The sequence below is a fragment of the Vanacampus margaritifer genome, chromosome 12, assembly GCF_051991255.1.
Source record: "Vanacampus margaritifer isolate UIUO_Vmar chromosome 12, RoL_Vmar_1.0, whole genome shotgun sequence".
Lineage (NCBI taxonomy): Eukaryota > Metazoa > Chordata > Actinopteri > Syngnathiformes > Syngnathidae > Vanacampus > Vanacampus margaritifer.
The window spans coordinates 2,468,433-2,494,765 of record NC_135443.1 but is presented as its reverse complement, the minus strand read 5'-3'; the positions used below and the strand labels follow the sequence as shown (position 1 = coordinate 2,494,765).

The 26,333-nt window shown below is 41.0% G+C and overlaps 2 protein-coding genes across 4 annotated transcripts in view; one reads left to right on the top strand and one right to left on the bottom strand.

Moving 5' to 3' along the window:
* Positions 1-26,333, top strand: part of cog2 (component of oligomeric golgi complex 2) — a 35,848-nt gene that overhangs the window by 8,141 nt on the left and 1,374 nt on the right. The window contains exons 3-19 of one of the 3 annotated variants that reach the window (XM_077581354.1): positions 16,498-16,555; positions 19,269-19,512; positions 19,682-19,843; positions 20,188-20,253; positions 20,327-20,407; positions 20,513-20,616; positions 20,964-21,072; positions 21,158-21,337; positions 21,403-21,527; positions 22,658-22,784; positions 22,849-22,988; positions 23,083-23,144; positions 24,175-24,326; positions 24,396-24,581; positions 25,041-25,113; positions 25,196-25,338; positions 25,520-25,659. In XM_077581354.1, coding sequence (XP_077437480.1) covers positions 19,456-19,512; positions 19,682-19,843; positions 20,188-20,253; positions 20,327-20,407; positions 20,513-20,616; positions 20,964-21,072; positions 21,158-21,337; positions 21,403-21,527; positions 22,658-22,784; positions 22,849-22,988; positions 23,083-23,144; positions 24,175-24,326; positions 24,396-24,581; positions 25,041-25,113; positions 25,196-25,338; positions 25,520-25,659 — 1,907 coding nt within the window. In that variant the 5' untranslated portion in view covers positions 16,498-16,555; positions 19,269-19,455. Of the gene's footprint in view, positions 1-14,263; positions 15,054-16,497; positions 16,556-16,725; positions 19,513-19,681; positions 19,844-20,187; positions 20,254-20,326; positions 20,408-20,512; positions 20,617-20,963; positions 21,073-21,157; positions 21,338-21,402; positions 21,528-22,657; positions 22,785-22,848; positions 22,989-23,082; positions 23,145-24,174; positions 24,327-24,395; positions 24,582-25,040; positions 25,114-25,195; positions 25,339-25,519; positions 25,660-26,333 lie in introns of those variants that run through there. The other 2 variants (XM_077581353.1, XM_077581352.1) reach the window with 2 other exon arrangements.
* Positions 1,041-18,478, bottom strand: pgbd5 (piggyBac transposable element derived 5). Its single transcript, XM_077581355.1, has 7 exons — positions 17,882-18,478; positions 11,654-12,084; positions 9,365-9,499; positions 8,436-8,616; positions 6,981-7,178; positions 5,459-5,564; positions 1,041-4,891 (listed from the first exon to the last, which is right to left on the bottom strand). The coding sequence occupies exons 1-7, from the start codon at positions 18,273-18,275 to the stop codon at positions 4,696-4,698; spliced, it is 1,641 nt and encodes a 546-aa protein (XP_077437481.1). The 5' UTR covers positions 18,276-18,478; the 3' UTR covers positions 1,041-4,695.

Genomic DNA, 26,333 nt, shown 5'->3' with positions numbered 1-26,333 from the left:
AGCTCAAGTTTTCATCTCGAAACGAAGCTACAAGATCAAGTCGAATGGTTTATGCATGGCAGCACGTTGGTCCGACGCTTTGTTAACTGCACAAGCAATAATTAAGTAATATTGTAGCGTTAACACAAGTTGACCAGTGTAGGATAAAAACAAAAGTCAAATGAAATGACTCAGCATTTGATGACACGTGCTGAAACATTTAACATTTACTGACATGCACGTGTCAGTAGAAGTCAAGTGATGTGGGAGAGTCTCTTCATATTGAAATTAAAGTCATCTCACGAAGCAATTCATACTTATTTGTCTTTATTTTCTGTTTATTGACCCTTGAGTCACATTGTACTGAGCTCACAGCTATTGTGTTGAATTCAGCTCATTGCTCGATGACGTGATAAACGATGTGGACTGTGCTGTGGTGCCATCTGCTGGTCATTTTGTGTATTACATTTGTAAAATGTGCAGCTTTTTAAATCAAGTAGAGTAAGGTGGGAAACTTCATGTCATTTGGTAGTCCACTTAAAAAATTGGAATTTGTATATTGTATAGATTCACTAAACACATGATTTTATTATAATTGGCTTATAGCTAAATTAACCTATTGTCTACGTAAAGCTACTTTGACATAGATAACTTGTGCACAAACCACAGTGGATAGGAGGGGAAAAAAAGGAAAACATCTTTAAAAACATGAAAATGCGAATGCCAAAGTGTGCATATTCATGTGTTCACTGTATACGTTAGCCTTATGCTAGCTGACTTTTGTTACTTAATTGTATGATTTGGTTCATTATTTTTCCATGTATTTTTTTTTAATTCAGTATACTTGAAAATATATTTTGTTGTTGCTCTGTGTGTTAAGGTAGCAAGTTGTTTGAAGGTTTAGAACAACATCAATGCTCATTTTTTGTTAGCATGAAGCTAGCAGACTTCATTAGATGAAATGATGTGGTTTAGTTGTATATTTTGATCAGTAAACGGCTTGAATTAAGCGTGCGATATTTAAAATAAATAAATAAAATAAAATGACAGTGACAAAGGGCCTCATTAACATCACCACACACATTTCTGAAATTTATTTGGTCCAGTTATTGTACACATTTCAACCCAGTGTCAACAATACATGCACACACACACACACACTCGCACACACATCTGTCGGGCTCATCAGTTGCATGAGAGGAAAACTTCTCCTTTTTTTTCCTAAACCATCTTTTACCATGTTACTTTTTTCCACTTCCTCGTCGAGGCTGCTAAGTGGTCATAACATTGAAGTCTACTTGATACCGATAGCACCCGGTTATGAGATAAATAAGTCCACCAAGTGTTTGTGTGTTAGTCTGCTATTAATAATGTAGGAGTGCGGTTAGTTTGCCGTGGCGCCCTGAGCTCACTCTTATTTCATCATCAGAGCTGATTATTACACATCTCTACTGACTGGATAGACATATAGATGAAGCACTGCACAGATAAACGCACACACATTTTACATCACGTGGACATCATCCCACTCCGCACGACTAGGGGGACTTATTTGTTCATCACTTTGTGGCTCTTTAAGGATATTCATCTGCAAGTGTCAAGCACATTTCGTCCAACACATTCATTTCGTTTGCATGGGGAGCAAATCAAAGAGGAGGCACTCACGGATGGATGCGTGGGATTATCACAGAAAGGAAATGAGTCACATTTTTTAGCTACTTGACCTTAAATGGAGAACTTCCGGCAGGGGTGGCAAACCCAGGTCCAGAAAGTAAAAACCATGCCACAGTTTGGCTTTAGCCCCCGATGCTAGCTAGCTAGCTAGCTCCCTAGCAGGTAAACGAGCACTTTGGGAGCTAGCTAGCTAGCACCTGAAAGTAAAAACCCTGCCAGAGTTTGGCTTTAACCCCTGATGCTACCTAGCTAGCTAGCTAGCTCCCTAGCAGGTAAAGGAGCACCATGGGAGCTAGCTAGCTAGCATCTGGGGCTAAAGCCAAACTGTGGCATGGTTTTTACTTTCTGGATTTGGATTTGCCACCTCTGCCTTTCAGAACTAAATGAAATGTAAACTTCATGTAAATGTACATTTTTATTCCATGAAATTGTCTTATTTTATTCCCCAAAGTCGATTCCTTTTCATTTTGTAGCATTTCTCTTGGCTGCATTACTTCAAGTAGGCCAATGTGGATTTTCTCCCCCCCGTCCAATCAGATTTCAGTCTGTAAGTGTTGCCATGTTATCTAATCTGTCCAGACAGGGCCTTTACAATCGTGCTGGCTCATGCCAGCTAAACTTCTTTAGCTATTTCAAATTTATCCTGACGGGATCAGTAAGTTGGCCCTTGATGATATCGCCATTTTTTTCGGCATTGAGGATTTTCCATCCTCTGATTGGTTGGTCAGAGCAAAACCTGTTCCAGCTAAGTTTGACTATTGTGACGTCTCTAGTGAATAGGATGTATTTGAATGATTTAGTTTTTTGTCACGTTACTAATTAAATTGAGATTTTGAACTGCTCCCGCTAAATAAAAAAAATAATAAAATGTTGCTCTGCCTCACCAAAATGTTGCCAAATGTTTCTAATAAGCCACAGTGAATTCTAAACATACACGTTACACAGCAAAGACAGGTTTTGAAATGGGCCAAGTACTGTATCTGGTTGCTAAGTTTGTCGTTAGTGCTAAAGCTAACACTTGTGTAATGCTGATGCAATTTGGGGGTAACCGTGGCGATTTCAGGCCAGTGAAGCCTCAACAACGCTTTAGTCAACAGATCCGTCGTTACAGACCGTTTGTTTAATCACAACTTTGTGCGTGTGGCCTGTATTTGGCATTAAAGTGAAGGTAACTGAAAGTGACTACGGGACATTTACTTGTAGTAGTTCACACACACACACACACACACACACACAAGTGACGACAACGTTGCTTTGGATTAGTGGTAAAAATGACAATCTTGAGTCTGTGTGATATACGCTCGCTGTGATTTGTAAACAAAATAGAAACACACTAAAAGTACAGTGACGACTTGTTACGGCTAATGAATTGGCTTAATTTCATACATCGATATGTACAAAATCTTTCATTGTCATCGATAAATAATATTCACTCCATTGGTTCACCTTTTGATTAAGTCACAGTCGGCTTTGGAAGCGTGAGTGCAAAGGATTGGTTAGAACATTTCCTGGAACCATTTTGCACAAGACAATTTAGTATTTAAAAGGGGGACATCATTTGTAAAAATGTAATTGTTCAAATGTCTAACTAACGTGTGAAATGAGACAACCAATAAATGGTTCTAAGCCCATTTGTGAAAATGTGTCTGTAAGCGACCCGTTCTGCACTTTTCCCAGCTCATCACATGATCGTCTATTTCATGCCGAAAACAACAACCCCCAAGTGCCGCGACACCCTAGCTATCATGTACATAAAAGCCAAAAGTAAGCAGAGCTGCAATACGTTTTGTCAGATGTACAGATCTGAATTATTGATCCTGGAGGTGTTTTGACTAAAGTTATGAAGATATCGGAGAACTGTTTGTTGCCTAGCAACATCATCTTCACTGCAGAGATTAGGAATAGTTTTGCTAGTAAAATTATTAAATGCTATTTTATGTGGGGGGCGGGGGGGGGGACATTTTTGTCTGCAAAATTATTCAGATTTTCACATTATAGCACAAAATCAAGAATGTAACGTCTGTAAAAATTGTGTGTGAATGCTGAAATGTAAATGCCAAATTGAAATTCGGAGAAATGAATATGAAGTGTTGAAATTTAGAGTTTGAGACTCGAAGTTGGCACGGTTGGAATCGGTCAAGAAATGCAAAAAGGGGGGAGGGAACTCAATATTTAAGAACTAAAATATTTCTTAACCTGTGAATTTTTGGTTGAAAATGTGTGAATTTGCGGAATGTTACAAATAGATCCCAAAATCTTTGAATGAATATTGTGAAGGTGCCAAGAAATGTGAGGTCAATTTAGTTTGAATTGAATTTTTAAATATTAACCGATCTTAAGTACTCTACGTGAGCAGAATATTTTGAAGTTGGAATGGTTTGAATAGGTCAAGAAATGTGGAATTTTATGGTAATAATTTGTGAATTTGAGCGTGAAAAGGGATACATTTTCGGAAAGACTAAAATACTTACCAAGATGGCAAAAAAAAAATCTTTAATGTCTCATTAACTTGAATGTTTTTTTTTTGGAATTGTGGGAAAAGTACGAATTTTTGAAAAGTGGGCAAAAAGGCTCTCAAAATGTCCAGATTTTTTGACACTTTTGAAGTTTGGTTTTAATCAGTTGAGAAACGTGGAAGAGGTGCTCAAAAAGTGCTGGGAATAAAAATGAAAAGTAAAAACAAAGAATTTTGGTGCAGAATAACATACAGTATGCTTCTTCGGCATTTTATACTCCAAAACGTTAACGTTTGTCTCTTAAGCTTGTATTGAGGGCCTTAACACTCGCGTGATCTCATGTTTTGACAAATCTTCACGGTTATCCATTTATCACCCCTCCCCTTCCCGAGACCCCTCCTACCGCATGACTGACGTTCCATATTATTTACAGCACAACCGATACGGACCCGGGGGGCGAGTTGGCACTGCTTCAGCACGGTGACACACAAGTCTGTACAGGCGGGAGCAAGTGTGTGAATGTGATTGTGGGTGTGGGTCGGGCACGGGGGGGGGAGGGGTGCGTGAAGGCGACCGTCGGGTCTCCTCACGGCGTGGGCGAGTCGTCGTCCACGTCCAGCAGCTCCTTCACCAGTCTCTCTCCGAACTGCGCCCGGCTGTAGCGCCTGGCGGCGTAGGCGTCGGACATCTTGTAGAGGACGTAGGCGTTGTTGATGGCGATGCTGATGCTCAGCCAGAACACCTGCTGCCACGTTTTGTTGGGCTTGTGGAAGATAAAGTACCTGACAGCAAACATGCAGTGTTAATACGCGCTCGCTGGATACTTCATCGGGACATGGAATACTTTAAAATGTTTTTTTTTTTGGAAACTCATTCACTGCCGTTGATGGCTATAGATTAGTGATAGACGGAAATGTTTTTTTTTTTTTCAGGGCCAATACCGATTATTAGTAGTCTAGGAGTCCGATAACCGATATTTCAAGCCGATATTCGTTTGCAGTAGAAGAGAAAATATTACCGTCAAAGTTTTTAAAATTAACTTTCTTTAAATGCCATTAAGCATGTTTGTTTCAAATTTTAAAATTTCTTTGCAACAAGTAAAAACGGTCTGTGACCAAATTCTGATGAAAAACCTAAATTTGCCACGTTCGCAAGCATTCACCAAAAGGCCGTTGCCGATATTTGTCAGAATGGCAAATATCGGCACCGATAATCGGTCTATCCCTACTATGAATGTCAAAGATCCATTTCTGAGATAAACGAGCAAAATATTCATTTTGCATACGTGGGCCAAGATGCTTTTCAGAATATTTTTTAATACTCAAAATTTTGTGGTCGGTCACACATACTTGCTAAACTTGTCGTCGTATTTGCAGATGTAGCTGAGGTGCGCGGCGAAGGCCTCCACCGCCAGGGGACACGGCACCTCGCCGCTTTTCCTCTTGATAATCAAACCTGAAACAAACACGCATGCAAAAATGTCAAGTCAAAGTTTCTAGTGAGGAGTACACAGCCTGGTGTGGCCTTGTCAATGTGGAAAGTTGACAGACAAACCCTAATTAATAAGTAATAAGTTAATAGAAGTATTACAAAAAAGACTAGAAAAATTCCCGCGGAAATTTTGAATGGGACTGCTGACTCTTTGGTAATGAGCATGTTCTCATTTTTTTAATCGGATGAAAAATGACCAAATGAGAGCAGGTTGAAAACTTATGATTTATCAGAAATGAAGAGCGAAAGGCGCCTGAATTTAACATGGCAGAGATAGGCGAGTTGGTCCGACTTGTCCGAGCTTAAAGGGAAAATAAAGGTACTAAATGACACCTTAGCCAAATAAAAGTTAGTTTGTCTGAAAGAAGACACTCGTGACTACAAAATGTGAGAATTTGACGTCTAGTGAGAAAAGATTGTGGCCATGGTGACAACTTGAAGTGAAACTTTTGACTTTTGGCAAGAGATTTGTTGCTTCCCTGGCTAATTGCTAAAACAGAGTGTGTTAAAATGCTATATGACTCACTGTCTTTGAACCCGCACAGAGGGGAGAGCTTTCATTCCTTAAAAAAAATTTCGACACTGAGCTAAAGATGGGAAAAATTCCTACAAAATGAGCTAAAATTCGTATCGGTCGGATAACGTATGCGTGCACAGCGTGTCTTGGAAAAAGGTGCTTGATGTGTGATTTTGTCTTTCCATTTCCCATTCATTCCTATGGCACTTTTTGGGGTATTGCGTCGCTGTGGTAAGTGGGAATTCCTAGAAAGATAATGCCGCACCGAGTCAGATCGAGCCGCATCGTTTGATACCTCATTTGTCCCGGTGCGATCTACGGTACGGGCCGCATTTTTGCGGAAAAATCCGTGGAAGATGATATAATAACCGCAATAAACCCATTTTTGTAGGGTAGTGTAATATGTGCTGCTTGCTACGCTCAGCAGTCCCATAATTATATATATATATATATATATATATATATATATATATATATATATATATATATATATATATATATATATATATATATATATATATATATATATAAAAGGATTACAATTCTTTACAAACGCTTTTAAACCAAAATTCAATTGAATACACTACAAAGAAAATATATTTAATGTTTAAACTAATAAGCTTTATTGTTGTTTTGCAAATATTCCCTCATTTTTTTAAATTTTAGGCCTGTTCCATCACGTTTCCCTTTAACAACACGCAATAATAGTGTGGTCTCTGTATCCACAACCGAAAACGTCACGAATAGCACGTTTCTGTAAAAGTTGCTGATAGATGGCGTTGACGTGACCTGGTAGGGCTTTGATGCTCATTTGTCGACAAAATGTCTCGACTGCAACTTGATGACGGCGCGGAGGTGCCTACCTTGTTTGGTGGGCGAGTACGCGTTGGTGAGGAACCGGAAGTGTCCCTTGTTGTACCAGCTGATGAGCGACATGCTGCCTTGCATCATCACCCGCCACTGGCCGCGCTGCGCCGGCGTGGAGCCGCACACCAGCATGCTCTGAGGCAGGCCCGTGCAGTCGCTCTTCCTGGTGCTCAGCAGGCCGCAGCAGTAAATGTCTGCACGGGGACACAAGGGACACACACAAAAGTGCACCCGTTGCTTTTTTTTTTTGTAGTCGTCTTTCTCCTAACCCGACCCTTGATTTCTTTGCGCTCGTCTCATTCATCCAGCAGGATGAAATGGCAAAACAACGGGCAAACAGGCATCGGATTTGAGGTCTGCTCTCATTAGGAGGACAAAATATTGATCTTATCTTCAGACTTGTATTTGTCTTGAGGCAGCCCGATTGAGTTTTAAATGTCTCGTCTCTTGTGTATTGGAAAGCTCACTAAGCTCAATGAACAAAGTTTTTTTCTCTTTTCTGCTGAATCACTTGATTCTCATCTTATTTGAGCAGCACACTGACCCACATCCGCTGTTCTACAACAAAAAAAGAGACTTTGCTGTAATGAGGGGGAACGTTGCAGATGTATGTGGTGTCAATTTGCTTTTCAAAGTAAGGCCAAAAATACTCATTTGCGTTCATTACGTAACATAATAAATAATATATAATAATTAGGGCTGTCGGGCAATTACATTTTTTGATCGTAATTAATCGCATGACTTCAACTCAATTAATTGCAAATTTTCTATGTTCTAAATGTACAATAAAATCTTTTTTCATACTGTTGTTAACATAAAAGTGGAACAAAAATTTAATTTATTAAAATGTGGCTGCATCTTTTAGTCATTGGTACAGTCATTTCATAATAATTCATAAAATTGAGTTACTCAAAATGAAAAGAATGTACTGTACTGTACTTGATTTGTGTTAAGGTCATTTTTCTGCCACTAAATGGCATCATTTCATTTGTAAGACATTGGCGGAAGCTTTGTGCATTTTTCTTTTCATATTAAGAGCTATCGAATCTTTAACATGAAGGAACTTGTGAAATTTTGCACATTTTTAAAATGGTCAAATACAACTTGACCCCCCCGTCTCCACAAAGATATGCATTATTATTACGAAATTTATTACTGCTAAATGTTGACGTGGACGTGTCTGCTGCGTTGCGACTGGAATTCCCACAGTACAGCCGGTCATTCATTGTGTGTTAAAAAACAAAAAAGGACCTTTAAATTAACTCTAAATGAATGCACGGATTTTGACACCTCTAATAATAATATATATATTAAATATAATATAATAATAATAATAATAATAAGTGGTTCTGATCATGGATGGATGTAATGTAATGTAATCTAATATAGCACTCCATGTATTGAATGGCATCGCGCAGCCTGAGACCGCCATTAGAGCGCCGAGCGCTGACCTTGCTTGCTGAACTCGGTGAAGAGGCCGAGGCTGGTGATGGACGGCCCCGTGAAGACGATCGTGTTCTTGCCGGAGATGTTCTGGCACAGCTGCTTGGCCACCAGGCTGTGCAGCTGAGGTTTGTTCTTCAAGGCCGCCAGGCCGTCCGCACCTTGGCCCTCCTTCAGATGCACCGAGATCTGCGCAGACAAGCAGGGGGGACGTCGTCGTCTTGGTTTGAGGACACAAACGGCATTAGGCTGATTGGCCGACATGTAGCCTGCCTGTGGCTATCCCGCTAAGTGGCCTGTGTGTGCGTGCGCGCGCTGGCTAATGGAGTCTGATGGATTCCGACCATTAACTCATCTGACTTCTCTCTGTCATTACAAGTCAGAGCAGACGCGTCATTGTGTTGGTAATCGTTAGTGAGAATTGGAATGTTTTGCTACAAAACAACGTAAAAAAACAAATACAAAATATTAAGACAAATACAATTATTTGAAACACTTATAATTATGCAAGTTCCTTTTGGATGAAACTAAATGTATTAAATAAGTTATTTAAAAAAATTAATAAAAGGTGCAAATGTATAAATTTAAACAACTCAAAAATTTGTATTAATAATCTTTTTTTTTTCCGATTACGTTGATTTTGTAATTGTGGAGTGTAATAATTGAAATTGGAATTGAATTTCGATTAATTGCATAGCCCGAGTTAGTGCAGTCGTAATGCAAATCAAACACAAATGTTACTTTTTAAAGAATAAGTAGGCTAGTTATATTTTACGTATCTATTATTCAACATTTCTATCTATGACAGTTTTGCGTTGTTTATACTTTTATGTACACACTTAAGACTCGACAGGTGAAAATTGAAATAGAGTATGCTCATGTGTGCTCATGCACATTGCTTCTCTTTAATCTGCAACGGATACGTGCATCCACGCACCTGACAGATGAATCCGGTGGAGGTGCACTGTCGAACCCAAAGACTGAACTTCCTCTTCTTCCTCTTGCGCTGCTCGCGCTCTGTACAGGTGCTGATGAAAACCGGGTCCTCGTCTATTAAGGGTTCGTGAAGAACCTGCAAACCAAAATCCCACTCATGCTACTAATGAAACAACCAAATATGTACGACCGACATAAAAAGTCTACACACCCCTGTGCAGATGGCAGGATTCAATAAAAAATGAGACCAACTCAAATCACACACACAAAAAAAAATCCACCATTAATGTGACCTATAACCAGTACAAACCAAGTGAAAAAGAAATATTTTCACCTGAGATCATTTGTTTGCACAAGTGTTAAACGTTAATTATGCGAAAACTGTATTTTGAATGTTAAAGCATTGCCACAGTTATTTCAGTTATTGCTTATTCACACAAAAAAATGAGTTGTACAAATTATGGGTCACATTAACGGTGTAAAAAAGTTGTGAAATGATTTATCTTGGTCTAATTTTTTTTTAAATCACAAAAACCTTGCATTTGAATGGGGTGTGCAGACTTTTTATAGCCACTGCATATTTTTGCCTCAAAGAAAAGCCAGTTGTGTTATTCTTTCATTATTGATTTGGAAGGCTCGTCCATGTTCTAACGTTGCTATATAATTTCTCTCCTGGCTGTGCGACTCCCTTTGGAGAGCGTTTACCTGTTTTGTCTTATAAGTCTTCCAAAGCGAGAAATATTTTGGACCCTGCTTGGAACGGAGGATTTCTGAAAGTCGAAACATGGGAGCGTTATGTAATCCCTCCTCGTCCTGCACGTTTGTCCTGACGGCTGCGCGGTCCTGACTGTTACCATGGCAACAGTTCAGGTCGCTCGCTCGGTTTGGTCACAGCAAAAGAGTGCCGCTTTGCTGAACATGGTTTGCTTGGATCCGATGCAGAAAAGAAAACCTTTCCAGTGCCGCGACATCATAATGCATGCGGTTTGTCCTCCTCCGTTAACATTTCCCTGTCAAAATACTGAGCTGAGGCGTACGCAGTCAATCCGGTAATGGATGGCACATAGTAGCGCAAAATGACATTCGCCAGCTTCTTAATATAATGAGATCCAGCACAATATTAGAAACAGCTCTCAGTATGGCGCAGTGCAGTAAAGTCAAACCGCACGAATATCAGCTATATTGTTAAATCAGTCAATGCCTCTCTGATAGCGTCAATCTAAACGGAGCAATATTTAATCATCAACTTAATAAAAGGTGGAACTTCAAATTTGAGCTTTCTGGGACAAATGGAGTGAAATGGAGAAAGATTTTTGGACAGCCGTGACAGCCGCTGGCATGGACGTTTTACAGATTAAAATAAGGTGGCCTAGATACACGATTCTTCTCAAGCCCTTTGCGGGACTCACTTGGCTCAACCTCAATCAAGAGCACATTTCTTTACGTTATCTCGTTTAATGTGCGGTGCAAAGTGCAATTCAATTTCCTTAGCTTTTTTTTTTTTTTTGAAATGCGAAGCGCGGGAAATGGTTCTTAAAAACTGCTCTGCTTCAAAGTAGAGCTGTCAAAATTAATCGACAAGTCATCGATTAGCAAATTAATCGACAACTATTTGAATAATCGTTTGGAACCATTTTTTTTTTATTTAAAATTGTCCAAATCCTCTGATTTTAGCATAACAACAGTAATTGTTCACTGATTTCTGTTTTCCTTCATGAAAGAAACCTGATTATCTTTATTTGCAAACAATGGTTTTTACTTCGGAAAACAATGAACGAACCTGTAAAATAGTACTTCAATACACTTTTTTTTTTTTTAAATCACCATTATTATTATTACTAGTTATTTTTAATAGAATTCAATCGGAGTCCAGGCCAGTAACTTTCTTCTGTACTCACTTTAAGTGTGTACACCATGGCTGCACGGCACCACACTGCCCCCAAGAGGCCAAAAGGTACAGGAACAGTCAGTATTTGTTCTTACTGTTTTTTCATTTGCTATTATTATAATTTATTCTATTCTTATTTCACTTTCTTATTGTTTTATTTTGTCATTTTCCTTCCAGGTTATATTTAAAGTTGATATTTCAAGAATTCAAAGACTTTCTTGTTGCAAAATTCAAGAACGCAAACATCCAAGGATAGATTTTTAAATATTTTTTTCCGCCAAAAATCGGCCTCAAATAATGCATATCGGCCGGCCCCTACTCTAAATTGTCTACTTGGGTGCGAACGTGAGGTCGGTCTGTATGTTGAACGGAGTAATGTGTCGAGTACTCGTGCGTACCCACCTGAGTCTGCGAAGGCCTGAATGTGCAGTTGAAAGCCTGCTGCAGCGAGTCCAGGAAAGGTTGGATCTTGTACAGGCCCTGGTTGCTTCCCTGCGAGGGCCTGAAGGCCACGATGTGGAAGTACTTGAGGATCTTCTCGAAGCGCGCCTGGCTCATCTTCAGCGCGATGCTGCGGTTGCTGAAAAAGCCCGAGCTCCAGATGCTCAGCACCGACTCGCAGTGGTGCACGCTGGTGGACGTGACGAAGCCCAGGAAGGCCTTCATCTCCTGGGCCGTGACGGGACGCCAGCCCTCGTCCGAGCCGAAGCGCTCCTGGAACTTCTTGGCGTACATGTTGGTCTGCGTCACCATGTTTTGGATGCAGTTGTCCGGGACGAAGAGCTGGAAGAAGTCCAAAGCGCTGGCGCTTGCCGGCATCTTCTGAGCGGGACCTGCAATGACATATTGGAGAGAAGCACGTGTCAAAGGCAGTGCTTTTTTCCCCCTCCTGATGACTGTTTATTAACCAGCGATTGGTGTCAGTTTTGGTCAACCTAAAACATTCAATAAACAACAGACAAGGAAGGAAGACAAAGACTTGATTCTTTTTGCTCGCGAGGAGAACGAACAGAGATGTGCCCAGATTACAATCTCCTAACCGTTCTGAGGCACATTCCGCCAAATCTCCTTTTTGTATTGGGTAGGCCCTGGTTACATAGCCTATTGCTGCTCTAAAGGATTTGGGGATGTACATAGCACCAACGAGACAATCATCCCGGATATGACTCATTGCGCAGACAATAATGCAAACGTTTTTCACAGTTCAACCGCAAAATGTTCCAACCGTTATCTTGTCAGGTTTCAGTTCCTGTGTTGCAACTGCAGCTTCTCTACTATAAGAGTAAATATGGGATAACATGTACATTTATTCTAACAATTGGTGTTTATTTCGTACTTCATATAGTGATTTAAAAAAAATGTGTTGTGCTGTTACTGAATCGGTCATTGATTTCTTAAGTAAAAATAGATGTTTGCAAATGTCTTGTTTTGATTAAACACAGAAGATAATTGTTCTTCTTTCATGAATGACTACAGAAATCAGTCAACAATTACTGTTGATATGCTGAAATCAGAAGGATTTGGACAATTTTGAATAAAAAAAATGGCTCCAAACGATTACTGGATTATTAAAGCAGTTGTCGATTAATTTGATAATCGATTACTCGATTATTTTAAACAGCTCTAGCCGGGACACTTCTGGACCCATCACAGGCAGAAAGGACACATGAAACAAGGTACATGTTCAAAATTTCTCAGCGACAACTAAAACTTTGCAACTTTTAAAACTGTCTGTGCAACCATTGGCAACCTTTAACGTAGTCCGTTCTCGAGACCACGACCAATCTTGAGACCACTTTTTAAGGGTCTCTGTCTCGTCTCGGAAACGTTTGTGACACTAACGAATGTTGATTTCACGTTTTGGTCGTAAGGTTTCCCAAACGTTCTCTAAACAGTTTTAGAGGCTCTCTAAATTAGTTAAGGAAATGTCCCTGCGACAAGAAAAACGATGAAATCCGCGAGCAGCAAATTGCAAACAAGCGCTGGAATGTTGAACTGGAGAACTTTGGATTGTCACATCTCGGGGACAAGCCCGATATTAACACGGCGCAATGACAAAGCGGCTTGGGGGTGCGAGGGCAGTTCATTCGACATGACAGCTGCCATCATGTCACAGCGTGCCGTTGCTGCACTTGTGAACGGCTCAGTGATGCGTCACTTGGGTGTAATGACAAGAAGTGTTGCAAAGGGGTTGAAAAATGGGGGTCAATTTCCACAGGAAGACTTTTGGTAGTATTCCAAAATTGGAAACTGTCCATTGTGATTATGGGGAAAAAAAATCACATTTAAGCAAAAAATATCAACATTTGGTTTCATCCAAAGCAAGAATGTGTGCAAATTTGAGATCGTCTCCCAAACTGTCGAGTTGAAGATGAGACACATGCAAGGGAGCAGCTCGGGTGCTCGAAAAGAAAGTAGGACGTGGGTGAGCGGCAGAGCGACTCGAGCGCGCAGAACGCCATCGCCCACTCAGCCCATGGCTCCCAATACTTTTGCATTTGCATTCCATTAGACTTGAAAGCTGCAAGTCGGATTCCGCCAAAAGGAATCGCTCCTCGGGATGTGACTCACCGCCGTCTTTTCTCCCTCCTGGCAGGAACGAGTCGAGAGCACCAGAAAGCGCAGGAAGACCGTGAAATGATTTGATGTGAAGCCGAGCAAATGTGTGCATTTCTCCTCACACAGCCCCGACACAGCACGATATGACGCTGGATCAACTGAAACTAAGTACTTTTAGCAGTTGCTAATTTCCCACAATCTTAATGGACACCTGAACCACACACAAAGTTCCATTTAGCTGACCTCGTTATGCAGAAACTTGATGACTTTGTCGAATATGTAAATAGGCAGCACGAGTGGATCCCACAGTGAGAAACTCCACAGAGATCATCCAAAGGAAATTTAATTAAATTAAAGCTGCAACTGTGGGTGGGTTTTAAAAAAAATTGATTCTGCAAAATAGAGCGATATATTACAGCACACGATTCTCGTATTGATTCAATATGCAGCCGAATCGATTTTTTTTTTTTAAGAACAATAAAACAATCGCATCTATTTTCAGCTATGCCTTTGCAGCCGTAACACATTGACGACAGTCAAAACGCGGCATACGGAAGCCAGCGATAAATCTCTTAAGCGCAAATGAATAATCAGCGTTTTAAATCCCCTCCAACATTACGGTTAAGCGGTTACATCACTTTCTAATCTTGGCCCTCCTCCATCACCCTCACGCGGCCCCGAGATGAAGATAAGAAAATCTCCACCTGAAGTCGTCCTGAAAAATGAAATCAAAAACACACCAAGAAGACCTGGAATGCGTTCAAACTGCGAAAGCCAAGTGTGAACCAGATGGAATTTTAAAGCGAGGCCGACTTGATTTCTGGCTTCTTGACGGCAGCTGATGATTTATGTACACGGCGCACAGCCTCCTGTGGCGGCGGGCTGTCACATCAACGCCCGTCAGCTGACGGGGAAAAAAAAGACAACGCCGGATGCTGAACTCCTCCTGCCTCGCTTCTACGACTCTAGCAGAAACTCTTCAAGAAACGTCCCCCTGATGAGCAATGAGCGCACACCTGGTCCATTTGAGGTTCGGGGAGTCGGGACGATGATGTGAGCTGCAGCCAATGAATCCTCCTGGTGGATGACCGCACCCACTGCAGTTGTGCAAATACTCAACAATTCTGCACAAACACCTGCTGCGTCTCCATTAAGCAAACACGAGCAGGATGCAAAGCGTCCTGGAAAACTTTGAATATCCAGCCAGCTATATGTCCTTTGCCTTCATTAGGATCACGATCAGGTGAGCTGGAGCATCCGAGATGGCTTGTATACGTTTTCTGTGGAACTTTTACAACCAAGAAAGTCCCATTACCCAGAACTCAAAGATCCTGGGCTTGTTGGTGGAGAACAGGCTAATGTTACAGTCAACCTTTGCTAGATCACACATTTTTCTACAGGTATCTGCTGTGCAAATTTAGCTCTGTGTGCCTTCAGCGTAGTACCACATTGTGCCACAAGTCAGGTGACACCGAAGACGTAGAGACAGTTCTTTACGAAATAAAACGATATACTTTAATGTCTATGGTTTGGTTTAGGTTCTTTAAGGGTTTAAATCAACAATTTGGGGGTTTAAACGCTAAAGTAACAGTTGTTTGAAGGTTTGTGTTACTGTATCAATGATGCTAATTTCTGTTAGCCCACCCTTAATGTTTTGTATTTAATTCTCTTTTGTTATATATGAAGCTGTTTCGTGTTAAGGTAGCAGTTGTTTGAAGTTTCATCATTACCGTAACAGCTGTGCTAATTTCTGTTAGCCCACCTTTAGTGTTTGGCATTATGTTAAAATTAAGCTAACGGACTTTTGGTAAAACACTTAAAGTGTTTTAAAGCACCATTTTTTATTTTATTTTGTTATATATGAAGCTGCTTTGTGTTAAAATGGCAGTTGTTTGATTCCTGTAACAGCTATGCTAATTTCTATTAGCCCACCTTTAGTGTTTGGCATTATGTTAAAATTAAGCTAACGGACTTTTGGTAAAACACTTAAGTGTTCAAAAGCACAATTTTTTATTCTCTTTTGTTATATATGAAGCTGCTTTGTGTTAAAATGGCAGTTGTTTGAAGTTTCATCATTACCGTTAACAGCTATGCTAATTTCTGTTAGCCCACATTTAGTGTTTGGCATTATGTTAAAATTAAGCTAACGGACTTTTGGTCAAACACTTAAAGTGTTTTAAAGCACCATTTTTTTAAATTTTCTTTTGTTATATATGAAGCTGCTTTGTGTTAAAATGGCAGTTGTTTGAAGTTTAATCATTATTGTAACAGTTATGCTAATTTCTGTTAGCCCACCTTTAGTGTTTGGCATTATGTTAAAATTAAGCTAACGGACTTTTGGTCAAACACTTAAGAGTTCAAACACACAATGTTTTATTCTCTTTTGTTATATATGAAGCTGTTTTGTATTAAAGTAGCAGTTGTTTGAAGGTTTATTACCGTAGCAGGTATTCTAATTTCTGTTAGCCCACCTTTAGTTTCACATCATGTGTTAGCATTAAGCTAATGAGCTTTTGTTAATGTTTTGGTGAATCACTTTCGCATTCAAATATGCAATCTTTAATTCTCTTTTATATGTCAGTTTTACAGTAAACTTTAACTGATAGTAACAAATAAACAACTGTGTGTGGGATGAAACTTGATAAAAAATGTTTTGATATGCCCTCTCGCTCTCTCTTTCTCTCTAGGTGGTACTTTTTCACCTGTTCCTGGCACGAAAAATGTGGTTTCACTGTAGTACGGCAAGTATGTCACAATATATCTTCTAGATTCTTCTCTGCATTACAAGCAAACAAAAGCAGAATCGGAATTTCTCTCTTGCCAAAGAACAGCTGCATTAATGTCATAAATTGGACAACATTGAAGCAAGAGACACCATTTTAGGTCCATGTTGCGAATCTCTACATTTATTTCAGTTAAGTGCGACGGTGCAACGTGTCAACAAGTCGCCATTTACAGCAATTGCGACGGCTTCAGCTGCAGTGTGCTGCACTCAACTTCACACCCCGATTCCCTGACACTGCACTACGACTAATAAAATGATGGCCACAATGCACAATAGCGCTTGTCCTGATTAGGGTGTCGGCGGGTGAGATGACACAAACACACAAAGTCGCCCACAAGGCACAATGACAAAAATAAATCAGATGAAAACAGCATGCGTAGCTTGTCAACATGTCATATAAAAACGTGCAACTCAGGATGCTCTGTCAGATTTGCATTCATCTTCATCAGGGCCGAGGTGTAGGGCTGATGCCGGCCTTATTTCAAGGTATTGGGTACTCTTGAAGGATGATGATACAAGCCACGGATACTTAAAACAAAAAATAAGACGATTGACCGTGAATCATCGTGTGCGTCAGAAAGACTGAAGGTCTTTGCTCACAATTATTTATCATTGCATTCATTGAAATATGATGTAGGCCTATCATAAGTACTAGAGCTATTGGTACTTGGTATCGGCATTGGTGAGTACTCGAGTGAGAAATCGTACTGGAATCGGTCGGGGAAAAAAGGTACCGAACATCCCTAGTTGTATTGCACCCACCTTATTTTAATAGCGCTCAGCCTGGTGAGGGTCGCGGGGAACTTGAAGCCTATCCCAGCTGACTTGAGGCAAAATGTGAACTACACCATCGACTGGTCGCCAGTCAGTCGGCAACCAATCATTCTTACATCAGTGCGTGAGCACTAAACCCACGTTGCTTGCACCCAAGTCAGCCGACTGCACCACCACAGCGACTCAATGCTAAAATCAAACTGTAAAACTAACAGGCAGCATCGGATCCCTTGATTTTCTGACCATTGGCTGATTATTCATATTTAATTCATGCAATTTAAATTTGATTTTAAAAAGTAACACAGCATCAAAGGAGCAATTAATGATGCAGTGTCATCCTGCCCCCCCACCACACACACACACACACACACACACACACACACACACACACACACACACAGACGTAATGTAAAATGAGCTATAGTTGCCATCGTGATTGTGAATGGGCCGTCATAAAACGTGATAGCGGTGCTAGTGACAACTGACAAGTGACCTTCCTCATCAAGCCTCACCGTAAGAGCCTTTAGACGGCGGCACGGTGACGTCCTGCAGGCTCTCCGTCCAGCCCTCCTCCTCGGCTTGGCTTCGGGACAGAGCGCCAGGCGGACCGGGGCTGCCTCCTCCTGCTCTCCCGCCGTGTGAGCTCTCCCGGTCGGCCCGTCGCTGGTGATGATGGTGGTGGTGGTAGTGGTGAGGATGATGATGGTGGTGATGATGATGATGTTCCTCCTCGCCCGCCTCGGCTATGTAGTTGTCCGAGTCCGAGTCTCCGGAGGTGCTGTAGAACGGGTTGTCGCTGCTGTCGTCCCCGGACTCTCCGAACACGTCGTCGGATATCTGCAGGCTCTCGTAGCGGGAGCGGGCCGCCTCCAGGAGGGACAGCGCCTTGCGGCCGCACTCCGCCATCTCTCTCCCTCTGCGGCGGCGGCGGTGCTTGCTGCTGGTGCTCGGATCACACGTTCGCTCGATCCCTCCCTTCCTCCCTCTCGGTCGCCCTCCTACGCGGAAGTCGTCACGTCACGATCGAGGAAGAAGTAAGCACCTTGCAATCCTCCGGGATGGATCGGGAGCACCTGTCTTGAAGATCCGGGGCTGGTCCTCCTCAAGGATTCTGGAACGTTTACGCCCCCTGGTGAGCACAAACTAGTGGTGCGTTCACTAAAACTGGGAAATTTGAACACTACGCGAACTCAACACTTACTACATTTTCTGCCCCACCCCTCGTGAATTTTCAAATACTGTATTACATTGTTTGTCCTGTGACTAAATGTCCTGTCTGTAGCTATAAGCACCACAATCAATTGGTAAAATGATGGTACTAAAACAGAAGAGGCTATTGACAAGTAATTTTTTCTATCTCTCTTAACATCTCTAATATGATTTCAGACGCTTAATATGCACTTAAATGTTAATAGTCGCGCTGATATATTTATTTGTTACTATATCTATATTTAATGTTTATTTATGTAGTGTTACTGATGGCATAAAACTTCAAATTTGATCTCATTTTGGTGTAAAAACAGGCCTTTCACAAATGCACTTTCCCCTCAAGGTCATTAGTCCTCGGACTACCTAGTGTTCCCTGAACACGTCATTTACAACCCAGGATCCCCTTGGGAGCTGGAGTGGTTTCTCTTGCTGCAATGCCTGACAATGTTACAGCCTTGTGAGATTTATTCCCTTTTATAAAGTCACATATAGAAGAGACTGAAGTCCAAGATTTACGACCATTCATTCATTTGGCACATGTATATTTACAGCATGCATTCTACGACCATTGCGAGACTGAGATAATTGCGGAAAATAATGATTAGCGTTTGTCTTTTTATAAGAAATATTCTTGTTATGTTTGTATTTCTAAATCATATTGTTTTGTAGTCCATACATTTTCTCTTTTAGGTTTACGATTCCATTGCAGTACCATGCTGCAGTTATTACCGGCGCCCTCTGTGGGGCACTGTGGCAAACCAAGCCTGGTATTTCTTCTTCGTTGGTCATGTGCCATGTTTGCGGAAGTAACTGCAAACACTAGCAGCGGTCTTCTTTTTCTTGCTTCTTACGTTGAAGCCGGTTTTTAGACTCCATCATGAATTTACCAAAGCCCCCCGACTCTCTGTGCTTCGATAAGGACGTTTTTATGAAGGTAAGTTTCGTCTTCATGAACGTAATTTATCGTAGACCAGCTAGCTTTAGCTACATGGCGAATACAGTCACCGGTTACAACTATAGCCAACAATATATGATCATGGCCGCTTTCTGTAGTAAGTGCATCATTCCGCGAGGCTTTATAGTTGTTGTTAATGTGTACCCAGGATGACTTTGACGTGGACCAGTTCGTGGCCGAGTGTCGGAAGCAGGTGCAGCTGGAGGAAATGAGGGAGGACCTGGAGCTCTACTACAAGCTGCTCAAAACAGCCATGGTGGAGCTCATCAACAAGGACTACGCTGACTTTGTCAACCTCTCCACTAATCTGGTGAGGGCTTTTTGCGTCAAATGTGCCAGTTATATAATGTAGATGATAACTGCCTGTTCATATATGATATCGCTTAAGGAGGAATCCTTCTAAGCAGCAGCCATCCTGGTTGTATTTGTCTCATTGCATGCAAGTATTTATTAAATCATTATTCTCAGTGCTTGTCATGTCTTTTGTCTACAAAGGTATAAACAATATTCTGTGACAACTTGGTCACTTAATGTATGAGGAGTGTGGTTCTACGTGTGCAACATATATAAAGTGCTATGTAAATAAAATTGAATTTACTTTTTGTTGCTACACTTACCACCGCCTCAATTATGCCTTTCATTGTCTTGTCTCAGGTGGGTATGGACAAAGCCCTCAATCAGCTTTCTGTGCCACTTGGACAGCTGCGTGAGGAGGTCATGGTATGAGTTGTAATTAAATACATAGTGAGTGCACTACCGTTTGAATGAGTGCTGATGAATCTCTCCGGTGCAGAGCCTTCGGTCGTGCGTCAGTGAGGTGATACAAGCCATAGATGCGCAGCTGTCCAAACAGGAAGACTTGCAGAAGAAAAAGGTCAGGGCCTTACATTCTTATTGCTATGGAATGATGTGGGCAACCATTAAAAATGACGATTTCTAAATGTCTTTTGATTCCATTGCATTTCATTCTGTCCGTCAGGTTTGCGTCCTGAGGCTGATCCAGGTGGTGCGCTCGGTGGAGAAGATTGAGAAAATCCTCAACTCGCAAAACCCCAAAGAGTCCAACTCCTCGGAAAGCAACAGGTGTCAAATGCTCTCTTGGTAGATTTCCAATAGCACTTGTGGGTTAAGCCTGTCCTAGCTGACTTTGCGCTGAACTGTTCACCGTCTAACCCAAGTAAGCAAATTCCACAAAGGAAGGCCGAATCCCAGGTTTGATGTTTGTTGCCCACATTTTTTAAAAATGCCTTTAAACTAATCTGTTGGCTCCTGATGGTCATATTTGATGAAAGAGAGGTCTTCAGTTTGATCCAAGTGTCTATGTAAAGCGTTTCAAAAGTTTTCCCTTTGGCTTCCTTCAACGTGCAGATAACTTGTCAATAGATAAATCATATAATAATCCTTTGTGCTATCTTTCTGTCCGTGTCCAGCCCCTTGTTAGCGGGTCAGATCTTGGAGCGGATCGCCACCGAGTTCAACCAGCTTCAGTTCCACGCCGTGCAGAGCAAAGGCATGCCACTGCTGGACAAAGTCAGACCAGTGAGTCTTCATCCAGCTGATCCGAAAGCGTCCCGGGTTTGTCTTGAAGATCCTCCCGTAAACGTTTGCGTCGGCCCCCTTCCAGCGCATCGCGGGCATCACCTCCATGCTGCAGCAGTCCTTGGAGGGTCTGCTCATCGAGGGTCTGCAGACGTCCAACGTGGACATGGTGCGCCACTGCCTCAGGACGTACGCCACCATCGACAAGACGCGAGACGCCGAGGCGCTGGTGGGACAAGTGTTGGTCAAACCCTTCATGGATCAGGTGAATGTGCCAATAATTGTAAGTCAAGGTGCCGCTGTACTCAGAGTTGCTGCTTCTGCTGCCAGGTGATTGTGGAGGAGGTGGTCAAGTCCAGTCCTAATGGTCTTCAGGTGATGTATTTCAGGCTGCTGGAGTTTGTTCCTCATCACTGCAGACTCCTGAGAGAAGTGACAGGGGGAGCCATATCCAGGTTGGAAACAAATCTGGCATTAAAACTGGGAACATTATCAATAAAGTCTTAAGTTTTAGGTAAAGATAAACATGGCAGCTGTAAAGAAAGAAAAAAAAGCAACTCGGACATCGTGATTTCTGCATTCCGGAAAACTGTGACGTCACAAGCATGCAACCTCCAATGAGGAAAAGTGCATTGGAACAACTTTTTGTGGCCGCAGAGTCACACAACACACTGAACAGTCAGCCGTATCTACACGTTTGTTCTCGGACACCCACATCACTCACCAGGGCAAGCAGGGCCGCGCCTTTTCAAAGCCATACACACTCAAAGTCATAGACACTGCAGTGGAACATGAGAATGACGACCGCAGCTGGACCAAAATATAATCTGCACCTCATATGCACACATTATTGTGATTAAGAATGCAAAAAAAAAAAAAAATCCTGATTAGTCAATGGGTAAAATGGTAGAATAGTCAATTTTAAAAATATTACAGCTGCAGCAGTAGTCGAGACATTTAAGACATTATGCGCTTATTACTTCAAGGCAAGGTGAGTTGATCAAAACTAATGAAATGACTAAAGCTAAAAGGGAAGGGGAAAATTTAGTTAACAAAATAAAAATTCAAATTATAATTTTTTTAAAACACCAAAACTAACTGAAATTGGGTTTATAAACCTAGCTAAAATGATCGTCAAAATATCCATCCCTTTCATTTTTTGTCAACTTATATCATGCATTAGCTTTCAGGGTTATTTATAATAATAAAAAAATAATTTTGGGGTATTAACTCGCCGGGTATTATATCTGTACAAAAGAACGAAGGTCAAACAATTGTTTGGAAATTGTATTTTACTTTATCGCAAAATACTTTGTGACCTTTTCCTTCATCTTGAATTTGACAAATACTCCATATTGGGGGGAAAAACTAAAGCTAATATTAAAACTAATAAAAGTAAACAATTGTTTTATCTTTTCAAAAAATGAAGATGCATTCAAACTAAACGAAATAAAACCAATTATAATGAAAATTGTAAAACAATTCGAACCCTTCTTCAAGGCAAAGTCTGCAGAGTCAGATCGGATTCAAATTACGCACAAGTAAGCAAATTCGATTATTGTGAACATTTCTTTTCTGTCGTCAGCGACAAAGCCGACATCGTTCCGGGCTACGACTTCCTGGTCAACTCGGTGTGGCCCGAGATGGTGAAAGGCATCGAGGAGAGGCTCTCGTACCTCTTCAACCCCGGAAACCCCGACATTTTCTACGAGGTACGGCCAACAGGTGACAACAAACGGCGCTTTCCCGCGTCACCTTGGCGTTCTTCTTTTCTAGCGTTACTGCGCCAGCACGGAGTTTGTGCGCCGGTTCGAGTGCCAGTGCAGCTCGCAGGCCAGCGTGAAGCGACTCCGAATGCACCCGTCGTATATCGCCTTCCACAATAAATGGAACCTGCCCGTCTACTTTCAGCTCAGGTAAGCAAGTTGCACAAAGATTAGTGCGTTCGATTTTTATTGTAATGCTGGAACAAAACCAATCGGCAGATTGATTATTTACACCGTTTTCCAGGTACAAAGAAATAGCAGGAAGCTTGGAGAACGCCATCAGTGACGGATTAGAGGCGGCGCCAGGTGCGTGCGTGTTTTGGATTACCGATGTGTTTTTTTTGGGGCTCTCAAGAGGAACAGTTGCGATGGATGTAATACAAATGTATTGAGATCAGAATCGTGCGTCTTCCAAATGTGGATTCAGGATAGCCCGTTGTTGTGATCTTGATGTCATCGCAATTCACGTTATACATTACGATGCCTTCAGGAGCAGCACAATGAATTGAATTAAAGCGGGGGAAAATGTGACAACAAATTCTTGACATTTAGTTATATCATTAGTGTATTGTATTTTTTTTTTAAATAAATTCCACATGACATGTACATGTTTTATTTATTTATTTATTTTTAGCATATATGGCAGTTAAAGTTTTTAAGGTCATTAATTAAACACTTTTAAAATAATACAAACACATTTAAATAAAAAACAGAAAATAAAAACTAAAAGGGAAATAAAATATAATAAAATATAAATTAATAAAAAAAATTAAAAAACATGACACACAAATATTGTTAAATATTGCGAAACAAAACTACAGCCATCACATTCTGTAGGCATAAAAAGCAGGATTGAAGGCGATTGGCATTCAGTAAGCATGATTTATTAATTTATTTTAATTTTTTAGCCTATACGTACAGCAATAAAAAACAAAATAAATTGTTAATTAAATACACTTTTAAAATAATACAAACACATTTTAATAAAAATAAAATATAATAAAATAAATATAAAAAAAAAACAAATAACACACAAATATTGTTAAATATTGTGAAACGATGCGACAGCCGTCATTTTCGATTGGCGATTGGCATTCAGTACGCTTCAGCAAAAACTAGTGTGAGATGAAATCTTGTACTTCCTGTTATCAACCTCCTTTGTCTTATCTAGTAATATTAGGGTAAAAAAAAAAACGTCAAATAATGCGATTTAATGTGTGTGTTTTTTCATATCAGTAAAACCGATTGAAAATACGGACATGAAATTGGCATGAGGTACTTGAACATGCAGTGGTCATCCATCTTGAATAACACGTTTGCGTGCACTTCCACGCAGAGGGCAGCGCGTACCACCTTCAGGCGTCGGTGTCGCTGCGGTCCTGCCTGGTGCGCTGCTGGTCCGACAAAGTCTACCTGCCGCCGCTGGCTCATCGCTTCTGGAAGCTCACGCTGCAGCTCTACTCGCGATACGGAACCTTCCTCAACGAGGTGGGCTTTTCGTGACAAGGCGTCAATCGTCATTTTATCCATCGATTGATGGATGGGCTGTGCGAGCAGGCGCTGACCAAAACCGGCCCGGCCGAGGTGAGCAAAGAGCCCGCCCGGCCCCTCCCCAGCTCGGCGTCGTCCACCTCCAGCAGGACGTCCGTGGAGGAGACGGGCAGCGAGAGCGGAAGTCCCGCCTCGCTGTCCACCAAACAGCTGGTCCACATTGCGGCCGACGTCCAAAAACTACAAGAGCAAGTAAGACCAATCATAAGAACGGATTCTTACTTACTTAAAAATGACACACTAAAACCTTTTTTATTAACTATAACGTAAAACATCAGATTTCTTTTATTATTTATTGTTGATTTAGAAAAAATATCTAAATGTTAAATTTTTTATGCATTAACAATTTCTAAGTCAGGTTGTTTAGATGTTTGAAATATCACATTAAAATAAAATGGTTAATTTTAAAAATATGTATAGAATACAATCCACTCAATATTTAAAATAGAAAATAAATGCATGTAAATTGCAATAAAAATATCATGTTGTAAATTTTGTTAAGTGTTAAAAACCAAATCAAGTACTTTGTTACATTGCTGTAAATAATATCTTGTCTTGTCCAAAAAGAAAAATAGTACTTTGCAACCATCTACTGTTAAGGCATTTAAACCTTTATTTACCTTTTTCAATTGGCTTCTTTTTGTGTTGTAGTTATCAGAAGTGTCAGAAATGGTCAGACGGCGATTAGAAGCCATCGGCTTCACTAACTTTGTCATCGTGGAAGGTGAGAGTGTCTGTCGTGGAACGTCTCAAAAGGCCATTTGAAGGAACCCACCCGTCACCCGTGTTGTCTTTTTTTCTTGTAGAGGCTTTGGCCGACTCCAAGTCGTGCCTGTCCAACAGCATCGCCGCCCTCGGCACGCGCATGACCCAACACCTGAGCGTGCGCAGCTGCCGCTTCCTGAAGAGCGCGTCCGAGGTGCCCCGACTCTACCGCAGGACAAATAAGGTCAGTCGCAGGAGCGCGTCGGTCGCAGGAGCGCGGCGGTCGCAGGAGCGCGGCGGTCGCAGGAGCGCGGCGGTCGCAGGAGCGCGGCGGCCGGTGTCGTCAAGCGGCGTCGTCAGCCGGCGTCGTCAAGCGCCACCCGGACTGAGCACGCTTCCCGTTTTTCTCGTTGTCGTGCGGACAGGAGGCGCCGGTGCGAGCGTCGGCGTACATGGACAACGCCTTGCGGCCGTTCCATCAGCTGCTGAGCGACTCGACGGGCCTGGTGGACGCGGCCACGGCGCGCCGCTGGCTGACGGTCACGCTTTCCGAATGCACGCAGAGGTGAGCGCAACGCTGGTGGTGAAGTTTTAAGTCAATTAGAAAATGGTTTAAAATAAATTCCGGTATTCAAAATAAAGGGGATGGTATTTTTTGGCTTACTGACTTAAAAACGAATACATATCTTGTTTGATAAAGTTTAAAAGCAAATAAAAATTTAACTAATAAATTAATGTCTTTAATTTTTTGTTTATCAGGCTTTTTAAAAGAATGACCCAAAAAATAAATACATATCATTTTTTTTAAACATATATATTTTTTAATGCTTTAGAAATAAATACATACATTTCATTGATTTTAAAATAAATTAAGTCGTTTTTTTTCTTCTAAAAGGGTTGAAAATAAATTTATTTAAAATGAAATAAATAAAATATTGAAATAAATTTAAATTTGTGCAAAGTAATATAAAGATAGTCATTTAATTTGGTCACATTTTTATTGTTTAGTAAGGTTTAAAAATTTATTAAATTAGGTTAATATTTTTTTTAATGGTTTGAAATAAATATATACATACATTTAAAAATCAGGTAAATGTGTTAATGTTTGATGCGTTTAAAAAATAATACATTTAGAAGTTAGTTAAATCAGATTGTATTCTTTGAATAAGTTTAAAAAAAGAAGAAAGAAATATCCCGTTTAATAAAGTTGAAAAGCAAATAAAAATGTAACTAATAAAT

Excerpts from the sequence above, each read along its gene's own strand:
- pgbd5 (XM_077581355.1), bottom strand. The coding sequence starts at position 18,275 with ATGGCGGAGTGCGGCCGCAAGGCGCTGTCCCTCCTGGAGGCGGCCCGC. Across the intron at positions 9,500-11,653 it reads TCAGGCCTTCGCAGACTCAG|GTTCTTCACGAACCCTTAAT; the intron begins GTGGGTACGCAC and ends TTTGGTTTGCAG. Across the intron at positions 5,565-6,980 it reads GTACTCGCCCACCAAACAAG|GTTTGATTATCAAGAGGAAA; the intron begins GTAGGCACCTCC and ends TGTTTGTTTCAG.